The following is a 10505-nucleotide window of genomic DNA, read 5'->3' on the forward strand; positions in this document are numbered from 1 at the left end:
TCATTAATCACCGCCAGGCCAGCAACGAGAGCAAGCAGCAGGAAAGGCCGAGTGTCGGCATCCACGCAGGAGCAGCGGGAAGCAGTGCTGGCCGGTTCCCTGTGGAGGCAGCTCCCCCTCCGACCACCCTCCCCTGGGAGGCCTCGTGGAGGTGGCCAGTCCTGCATGCACTGCCCTTTCCTTCAGGAAGGTCACTTGGTCCTGGATGTCGGAGGCTTCGCCTGTGGCTGGGAGCTGCTGGGTACGCGTGAGGCAGGAGCCTTGAAGAGGACATTCTGCCTGGTTGGCACCACAGTCTCCATCTCTTTGCCATGCGGCACAAGGTGTTTTGGAGTGCCCTGGAGTACACCTGCCGGCTGCTGGGCATCTCCACTGCAGCAGGTAAGAGCGAGCTCTCTCTTTCTTAGGCATTAAAAGGTGCTGAGTGGGTGTGGGGACCCCTGAACTGTGTCCCTGCCTCTGGTCAGGAGCAGCCACTGTCCCATACTATGAGGGGGACAAGGAAACTTGATCACTTTTGCTTTGGGATTCAGGAAGGGGGTGTGCTGGGTGCTCTTTCCAAATGCTGTGGGAGACACAGTGAGAGCCAGCACCCAGTATGGCAGAGGACAGGCTAAAGCACAACTAGAAAGGAAAACTACATTATGTTTTTGTAAAACAGACATGGGCACAGGCAAGATGTGAATGAGACTGAAAAGCAAAATGCTCATGGCTGTGCAAAACTGCCAGGCTGCTCTGTGGGATGTGAAAAAGGAGGAGCACCTTGTGTTGTGCACAGTGAGATGTCCTGTGCCAGGCAGGATGGAGAGATCCCAGCCATTACAATACACTTACTGCCAGAGTGCTGCTTTACCTCTCTAGCAACCCACCAGGAAGCAGGCTCAGGAAGCAGTTCAGGTTATAACTGCAGTCATAAATTCACTGCATCATAAATTCACCCACCTGGCTAGTTACATCCTCTCACCCACTGCCTGGAGCTGCTTGGGACCAGTGTCCTCTGGGTTTGATGACACATCCAAGAAGTTGGTTTCAGGTGAGACACAGGTGTTTTGAGCTGGATGTGTCATGCACAGTGTCTAACCCTGAAGGACTCAACTGTGGTGGATGATCCCCTCACATGGGGCATATCTCTGGATGGGACATGGGGAAACAGCTAAAGCAAAGGCCTCGGGTTCACTCTGGCACTGCTGCTGACTCACTGTTATGTGACAGGATAAACAGCTCTGTCTGCCTCAGTTTCCCCATCAGTAAAACAGAGATCAAAGTGCCTGATTTGCCTAATGGCTGGAGATACCAACCAGAAGTCCCTGGTGAGAGGTGACTTGAGGTGGTACCTGTGATTCCTGTGTCAGGCCTTTGGGAATTTCAGAGTCAGACATTGCAGAATAGGTTGCAGCAGGCTCTCATACCTTTGCGTTTCCTTTATCAACTGCAGACAGCCATGAGAGACTCTTTGTTCAAGTGAGGGGCAAAGTAAAGATCACACAGGTCAGCTGAAGAAAGCATGGGTCCTCAGTGACACCCAAAGCTCAGCTGGGAAGCTGTAGGCTGTGCTCTGGAATGCGCTTTAAATGACTGATAAGAGGCAGAGATTTGAGTCTCAGAGTTTATACAAACTCACAGTAGATAAGTGCATATGATGATGAGACTGCAGCAGGTACGACCTGGGACACAACTTTAACCAGCAAATGCTGCTCTTTTCCTTCCTCCATCCTCATCCACCTCAGGCCCACGTGAGCCCCATGCTAGTCATATTCTCTGTTAAAGCTCCAAGGAAACTCACAGCAGAGACCTTCCTGGGAGAAAACATGAGCTTGTTGCTATGGGAAAACTAAACTTAGACCAGCAAAATTGAAGGAAGCTTACAATTTGGAAGTGTCATAGTGGAATATAATGTCTCTCTCTCCTGGTTTTCTTGTCATCTTTTTGCATCTGAACCTCTTTCTGTAGTTCTTCTTGGAATGAGTAGTGCGGTTGTCTCTAAGCTGAGCATCACAGTGCATAGACATCTGCAATACTGATCTCCACTTTTCCATAGCTCTGATGCATTCCCAGTATCACCTGTCTTTTCCAAAAAGTCAGTGAAGAATGAGAGGTGCCTGTGTTTTACTCCTCTGTGTGTCCCAGTGGAGTAAGAAAACAGCTTAATGCGTTGTTTAGTGCCTGATGAGGTGTGTGAGGTTTGTGCATGAAATGGAAACCATGCAGAAGAGAATCCCACGGGGTTTATTTGGAAAAAAAAAAAGGAATGAAAGGGAGAGTAGAGTGCATCAGCCTCACTAATTGATTCTGAGAAGGCTTGGCCAGCTCCATAAGCTGCTTGCAAACACAGAAGGTTACCCACACAATATAAACCTCCCTTCCCCCAACATCTTGGAGGTCATGGCTATCTGCAATGGCGGGGTTTCAGGGTTTCTTATGTGTGAGAAATCAGACAGCCCTGCCACCAGCAGACCCTCATGGCAAGTTAGCAGAGAGTGACCAAACAGCTCTGCGATTCACTGCAGTGTTTGGGGTAACTCTGTAGCTCAGAGATTTTAGGCCTTGTGATTTCTACATCTAGGAGTCCTTACTTAATTCTTAATTCTTATGCTTTCAACCATTTAATTCCTAATCATGTGCCTTCAGCCACATGGTTTGGATAAGATCCAAATCAAGGCAGCAACTGGTCCAAACAAACACATCAGAAAAAGCCCTTGGCTTTTTTCAGGTTGTTCATCCAAACAACTTTGTGGGTAAAGCAGAAGCTGTGCAAAATGAGGAAACCTCCCCATCCAGAGCAGAGACTCGATCATAACAGCCAAGCTGTTGAATTCTGCATTCATCCATAGGAAAGGAATGAATGAATGAACAAATTCTACATCTGTAAGAAAGGGTGTAAAGAAGGCTTCTCAGTCACAAGATAGTAAAGGACAATACTTTGCATGTAGGATTACACAGCTCACACAGCTTCACAGCCCTTTGATGAGACTGATTTCCCTGTGCCTCTGCTCAGGGCTGGAGAGGTATTAGATGGGTCCCATGCCTTCACCTAGGTGACAGGGGCCATGTCTGCAGGTGACACAGAGTGCCTTTTTTCAGCCCAGGTGGAAGAGCTGCGTGCTCAGGCACAGACGTCAGCATTGACCCACCTCACAGGCGTCATGGACACTGGTCTGCATCCCTGTTTGGGAGCCTGGTTCCCTTCTCCAGCTGGGGTACACCACAGCTCAGAGAAAGGAAGCCAACTGGCACCCCAATCCTTAGACAGTGTGCCTTGAGCATGACCAGCAATGAACTTCCTGAGCACCAGTGCAAGGCAGGAAAATGTGGAGACATCAGGTGGGCACAGGAGTGCAGTGATTGCCTAGAGCAATGTCTTGGCCATGAAACCCAGGCTCTGCTCAGCTCCATGCTGCTGGAACTTGTGTGCTATGACTGATCACATACCAACCAGCTTGCTGCAGCTAGTGTGAGGCACTTCATTTCCACTCCATGTTGGAAATAGTCTTTTGGGAAACTGAAGCATGTTGAAGGAAATTTTCCATTCCTGAAGCTATTTGCCCCCAACAGCCAGTCCAGTGAAGATTTTACCCTTGCTAATACTCTTAATCCTCCTTAAACTGACTCCCCAGTGTGCTGTGCTGGCCCAGGGCACTGAGGGAATGTTCATTCCCTGGTTTTAATCTGCCTGCTCCAGTTATATGTTTTCCTGTTTGGCTAGCAAAGGATCTTGATGCCATGGCTACGGCCCTTTGGGAAGGCAGCTGGTGTGGTTCCTGTACACTGCTGCTGCCCTGCAGCTGCATGTTGAGTGCAGCAGGCTTGGGCAAGCAGGGAGAGCAGGGGAGTGAGGGGACATGGCAGAGAGGTCCAAGGTGGCAGAGGACGGAGAACTGGGAGGGAAGTCCGTGTGGCAGCTGTGATGGGGAAGCATGGCAGGGGGTGGAAGGGACACAGGACACTGGTGCTCAGCTCCCACAGCTGTCCAAGGTGATCTGGTATCCCCAGAGCACCTCTCAAGGCTGCTGTGATAGCGATGCAGCTGGGATGGGTTTCTGGGCTGTATGTCGAGGACAGCATTCAGCTCTGACCACCCTGGGCTGCCTTGTCAGCAAGAATCACAATGTGCTGCACAGCATGGGAGGAGCAGCCTCATCAGCCCCTGGGGAAGCTGGGGCATTGATCCTGGGAGCTCACAGAGCACCAGAGAGTCAGGAATCAACCCTGTAGTCAGCGTCTTTCCTACCTTCTCTTTTTAGTGCTGATCGGTGTGGGCGTAGAAACTCTGCAGCGAGGACAGTTCAAAAGCCTGGCTTTCTATCTTCTGTGAGTATTTTTGTCCTTCCTGTCAGAGCTGGCAGGGGTGACTCATTCGACCCCTCCACCATATTTCATACCAGACTAGATTACAACAGAGCAGGGAGCAGTATCCGAGGCTTTGGGGAATTCAGGTCTCCAAATTTCAGAAAAGTAAGCTATTTCTGTTAGAAAAACTGATGCTACAGCATCATCCATGCTACTACAGACTCAAGCCAGAAGTCACACTGCCTGCAAATTGACCCCCTGGGTACAGAAGGGCTTTGAGCTCTCCTCCACAAACCAGCTGAGCAGAGGGTGCTCAGACCCCAGCACACAGACTTTGTTTTGAACTGGATAGTAAATCCTGGTCCTCTTTGCCCCTTCCGCCAACTGGAGAGCATACTCAAGCCTAGCCCTGCCCCCCCTGACAGCTCCACCTTTCAGTTTTTCAGGGGTTGCAGTTACTGTCTGTGAAGGCTTCTTCTTTATCAGTTTGTTCCTGGAGATGTGCTTCACGTGAGTAGACCCTGTCCAGTCTTCTCCAGCCTTGGTGGGACCTCCTGAGGCAACTTGCACCTTACAGGCAACACCAGACTTAGCTGAGCTGCAAGTGCCAAACCAAAGGTCCTGTCCCTAATGCCATGGCAAGTCCAGTCAGGCGGGGGGGGGGTAAGTGGGGCCATGTCTGGGGCCATGCCCACAGTCAATTAAACTTGTGGTTTAAGCCAGGCTTGTGCCATAATTTGATGAGCATCAACACAACAAACCCTGGTATTTGGCATCTGCTTAACACACAGTAGGAAGTCCTGCAAGGAAATGGGACTGAGGGAAGAGGCAGATTCCCAGGGAGAGCTGCAACCCATTCCCAGAGACAGTGCAGAAGTTCAAGTTAAAATGTAGAAAATCCTTATGTACTTCTCAGAGGCTGAGCACTTTTGCTGTCTTTTAGCATAAACTCAAAAGCCCTGATATCTTAGAGGCAACACCTTAGTCCAGCTAGTGGGCATTCAACTAGTAGCCATGTGGGCAAACACCAAGGAGAGATGGCCTGAGATGCTGAAATCTGGCAGATGTAACCCCTGGCCTCTTCTGCCTATGGGAGAGGCTCAGGCTTTGCTTACCTTCCCTGACCAACATAATGGTTTCCTGGAAAACCAGAGGGAGGATCTGCACGTCTAGACGGGGGATGGTTAGGTCCAATTCTTCTTGCCATGTGCCATCTGCCCCATCACACAAGGAGCTGTGTTTCTCTCCCCAGATATGAGCCTGACTCCCTGGCACACTCCTGCTGGAAGCGATCTAGACGCCCAGGGAGCTTCCAGAAATTCCTGGGATACACACTTCTCTCAGTGGCTTGCTTCCTGCATCCAGTCCTCATCTGGCACGTCACCATCCCTGGTGAGGATCCCATGCTGGGGTGGGGAGTAGCACAGGTAGAAGAGAAGCATAGTCTTTTGAGTGTCAGAGAGGGTGGGGATGTGCAAGGTGCTGGTCCAGTTGCAGGTGGTGCAGAGCTAGCTAGACCAAGAGCTTCACCTTGCCCCGGCCCTCAGCCAACATAGTCTTCTCCCCAGGGTCCATGCTGGTGCTCACTGCCCTGGCCTACTTCCTGCTGAGCAAGAGAAGGAAGAGCCCAGGGAACAAAGAGACGCATCCCGAGGCAGGCCAATATGCAGACCCTTCAGCCACCGCTGCATCCTCAACCATTGCTGGTGACACAGAGCAGACCTACACCTTCCATGGGGCCCAGATGGAGCAACACCATTCACTGCTGGGCCACATGAAGAGCATCCTGAAGGGCAGCAAAGACAGGAGCCCAGCCCCAGCAGATCCCACTGAACCAGCAGCCCTGCCAGGCCCACGCAAGCAAGTGCATTTCCAGGAGAAGGTGGTGCAGATCATCCCCTCTGTCAGTGAGAGCTTGGAGGACATGGACAGCGAGGCTGAAGAGACCACATCGGACACAACACCCATCCTCACCCCACCTGATGCACCTGTCATCCTCTCTCCCCTCAGCACCACGGGTCTATTTTAAGCCCTCAGCAGGAATGAGGATGGGACAAAGCTGCTACTCCTGGCACTGGCATCTTTCCCTGCTGCTTCAGCAGCCAAAATGCCCTGAGAAGTGGCCTTCCTTGCCCTCCCTGCCTCCAGGGTGACAACTGTGTCACCTCCTGCACTACATGGTCCTGCACCTCGTGACAGAGCCAGTGGTGGTCCCCAGTCCCTGCAGCGCCGTGCCCAGGAGACAGGTGACCTGGGACAATCAGGTTCCTGTTCCCATGGCTTCACACATGGGTCACTCTCCTGTTATGGCACTACACTTCAGAGGTGCTCCTCCTGCCTAACATCACAGCCATGGTGTGTGCCTCCCATGAAGCAGCAGAAGGCAGGAAGAGGGGAGACCACCATGTCCCCAGGGCAGCCTCTGCTGCGAGCAGTTGTCTCCCTCCTGCTCTTGCTGCACAATAAAGAGCTCAGTGCTGGGACACATTCAGCACGGGTCACATTCAGCACCTGCAGCAGCTGCACCAAGCCTAAGGCATCCAAAATGTCATTTCAGAGGTGGGATGAGACCAAGCACACCCCTGGGGCTAGCACCTGCTAAGTGCACTCCCCTGAATCACACTCTGAGCCCTGGAGGGAGATCACCTCTGGCACTGGGGACACCTATGGAGGAGCAAGGACACGGGTTTTCTCATGTCCCCTGCCTGAACAGCCCTCTTGAGTTAGAAGAGCTTTGGGATGATGTGGCAGCTCAGATGATGAGATTCAGCATCATGTTGGCACAGCAGATTCTGGGCAGAGGCAATAATAAAAGTTACAGAACTGTCCCACCAGTCCCCTCCATGCCAGATCTTCCATGAATCCTTTACCTCTGGCTTAATCCTACCATATTTTATTCCCTTTGAGGACCATCTACCTATAACCAAGCATTTCTCTTCTGTTCAACTCATCCCCTTGGCTCTCTTCCACCTGAGAACTAAGACTTTCTGCTTCCAGATGGCAAATGCCATTTGTGCCTGCACCAACACTAACACCCTCTCATCAGTGTCATGCAGGTCTTTTGGCTGGCCATGGGAGAGAACTTGGTTATCATGGTTTTCTCAGGCACGGGACATGAAGCCACACTGACATCACTGCTGGGATGAGGAGGCACACAGTACTGGGGTGAGGTGGTGGTAAGGAGAGAAGATCTCTGATACTTCCTAAAATATATTTACAAGATAGAAGCCAGTGGGTCTTAGTGCTCTGAGTCTCGATCACCATGTTCATTTAGGAAAGCAGTGGAGTGTGAAAATGTAAAGTGTAGGAGTTCAAAATCAGAAGGTAATTGAGATAAGAACACAGTGCTGTTTCTTAATAAACTCTTTTTAAGTGACTCCTAATTTGGAAGATGGATTGGGAAGAAGGTGGAAGATGCTGACTCACAGTATTTGACTGCCTGCGTTTGATATTTAAACTCTGTCTACAAGAACAGCTTATGAATGGTTGCACACATTTCTCATACCTACAGACATAAACAAAAAGCTTTTTGTTGCATCACCAACATTTAAATTGATAGCTCTTGTCAATCTGTTCTAAACATGATACATGGATTAGAGACTTCCTCCATACGGCTGCACAAATTAACCCTCCTCCCTGTAACTGCGTGCCGAGGAAGAGTCACGTACACATCTGCACTTGCAAAAATGTCTTCAGAAAGTTGTGCCCGTTTACAGCCTAACAGTGCACAATAGCAGCAAGGCCAGGACCCAGCCACAGCTGTGCTCTTAAACTAGTGTATTAATCACATTAACAACTGAACATATAGCTGTTTTCTTCTAAACTTGGTGACCAAAGAGTATACTTGCACCAACAAAGGTCCTGACCCAGCCATGCTAACAAGGTACACCCCCTGCCAACTCTGCCCCTAAAGACTGCACTTGGAGCTGGCTCCCCACCTCGAACACACATCTGCTCTGCAATTCGACCCATTCTCATTAGCAGACTCTACTTTCTGCATCATCTGATGCTCTTCTTTGAACACTATATAATTACACACACAGAGATAAGGTTTGCTGGAAAGGCACTGCTCCCACAGCACATCAAGCAATCTGCTTACTACAGAAAGACTACATTTCCCCAGCTGTCTCTTCAGCCCTGAGCAAAGCTCCAGAGCAGCCTGGGTGGGGACAACTGCTCCGTGATAAATTTCATTCTTCAGCCCTTACAAATTCATCCCCATGCTTCCTAGTGATGGGGTAATGGGGCCACCTGGCAAGGGGGGAAGTGATGTGGTAAGAGCATCCATGGCACCATGAAGTGTGTGAGGAGCAGATTTAATTGCCCTGTGAAATGCATAAAATGAGTGCAATTGTTAGTCTGTAGAATTAGACATTCCAGGATTTAGGCTCTTCTTTTAAAAGTCTGTTGTAGGTTTCCCTTAGGGAGCAAGATTGGGAGAATCTAGAGGTGAGGTGGTTGTTGAGCCTTCCTGGAGACAGTATTAGACGTGGTTGCTTTTCTTGCCTACCCCCTTGTGTTGGCCTGGATCTTCTCCAGCCCCACAGCTAGGTAGCCCATGAGATGAAGGTTGGAAAAAATGCTGCTCATCTTTTCTGTGGTATTAAATTGCCTGATCACTTAAGGTACATGACTGGCTCACCTGGAGTCTGCCAAGAGCCTGCACAAGTGCCAGGGAAGTAGATGCTCCTGAGAGGCAGCTGAGCTCTGCCCCAAGTGGCACCAGACTGGTACGATCCCACTGCAGGCACTGACCTGCTCCCTGGATTGCCCCTGCCAAAGAGTCTATTTGTACATGCCTGCTCTGCTCCTCACCACCCATCCCACCCCTGGTGCTATCTTCCAGCTCCATCAGCATACAGAGCTTGTTAGCACAGAGGAAAAATAATTCAGAAAAAGAAAGCTAGTAGCTATCTTCCTGGGTAATGAGCCAAATAAATTAACGGAAGGAAGGGCCAGCTACAAAATGAAGGGGATGGGGGATAAAAGCACCTCTTTCAGAGGCAGCAGGCTGTTAGAGCAGGTAATGGTCAGCCTCAGGGGATGTCAGATGACTGCAAAGGGCTCAGAGATTATTCCCTCAAGTGTGCACTTCTGTGTTGGCTCCTCTCCATACAGCTAGCTGTGAGGGGCGTCCCAGGGTTGTTGAAAGCACCAGAGATGCTATAGAGAGCTCCTGGGGGTGTCTGTATTTGAAAACCTCTCATATAAGCAGGGTAACTGCAGGAAAAGAAGAAAAGGAAGAAGTTTGTTAACTGTGCAATGTAGGGATATCTGAATTTGAACTGCCTGGACAAACAGCACTACATGAACACTGCTATAAAATTTCTGCCTGCATTACAGTTAAGCCATGATATAGCTAATCCATTGAGATTAATCCATTGAGTTAGAGTGCATTAAACTATAAATTCCTATGAATTCACATACTGAAAGGAAACAGGATGAGTCATCCGAAACAAATACAAGTGTAAGGTAAAACTCTGTGAGTTAATCCTGGTAATCCTGGCAGAAATTGTTACCTTCAAAATTTCATCCAAAGATTTCACTGCACAAGATAAAATCCACCTGCTTTGCATGTACATGTGAAGTGGAAACACTTGCAATGCTACTTGACAGCTCCCATCACAATTTAGTGAACAAGTATGTTGCAAACATTGCTCCATTTTAAGTTTTATTTGAAGGAAAAAGTAGATTTCAGTCAGGCTTCGGTTGCAATTCCACTCTTCCTCCAGTGCACACTATTGTGAGTAGCCTCAGGGACTCTAAGCCTCAGTTTCGCTATAGAGAAACAGCACTGCTCCCTATTCGAGACATAGATATGAATGTTTTATTCCTAGAACAGCAGAGTCATGAAAATCAGGTACATTTGGAAAGAAAAGTGTTTGGTTTCTGCAGTGTCAGTACTCAGAAATATCATGGCTTCATGTGCAACACTCGTGGCAGCAAACACTGATAGTCACATCAGTAGCATGGGTGGCTCCTAGTTCAATGTTGAGTCATATCCACATGCAGGAAAGAACCTGTCCACACTCGATTTCAAATGCTGCATGCTCACACACTGAGCACCTTCTCCCATCCCATTCAGGAGATTCTCCCATGTGCTGGGCCAGAAATGCAGCTTCTGTTTTCACTGGACTCCTTCATTTTGTGCAGAAACCATAAACTAGGTCTCATGCCTGCTTGAGATGCCTTGGAGCTGTCAGTTCCCTTATCTGCTT

General features: G+C 49.4%; 1 protein-coding gene across 2 annotated transcripts; it reads left to right on the forward strand.

The window, feature by feature from the left end:
- Positions 1-7080, forward strand: TMEM72 (transmembrane protein 72). Of its 2 annotated transcripts, XM_061358845.1 has the most exons (5): positions 1-381; positions 4242-4308; positions 4726-4797; positions 5540-5679; positions 5856-7080. In XM_061358845.1, exons 1-5 carry the CDS (start codon positions 312-314, stop codon positions 6314-6316), a joined length of 810 nt encoding a protein of 269 aa, XP_061214829.1. In that variant the 5' UTR covers positions 1-311; the 3' UTR covers positions 6317-7080. The 2 variants fall into 2 exon arrangements, with proteins under 2 accessions (XP_061214829.1, XP_061214830.1); XM_061358846.1 differs by lacking the exon at positions 1-381 and having other exon boundaries at positions 4734-4797.
- Positions 7081-10505: the final 3425 nt, after the last annotated feature.

This window comes from Neopsephotus bourkii, unplaced genomic scaffold, assembly GCF_033783945.1.
Source record: "Neopsephotus bourkii isolate Nb327-2 ecotype Australia unplaced genomic scaffold, CSIRO-AGI_Nbou_v1 NB_951, whole genome shotgun sequence".
Taxonomy (NCBI): Eukaryota; Metazoa; Chordata; class Aves; order Psittaciformes; family Psittacidae; genus Neopsephotus; species Neopsephotus bourkii.

What these genes read in the sequence shown, in the direction of transcription:
- TMEM72 (XM_061358845.1), top strand. Translation starts at nt 312, where the DNA reads ATGCGGCACAAGGTGTTTTGGAGTGCCCTGGAGTACACCTGCCGGCTG. An exon ending in AGCCTGGCTTTCTATCTTCT is followed by an intron (nt 4,309 to 4,725) that starts GTGAGTATTTTT and finishes TCCACCTTTCAG; the next exon opens with TTTTTCAGGGGTTGCAGTTA. An exon ending in TTCCTGGAGATGTGCTTCAC is followed by an intron (nt 4,798 to 5,539) that starts GTGAGTAGACCC and finishes TTCTCTCCCCAG; the next exon opens with ATATGAGCCTGACTCCCTGG.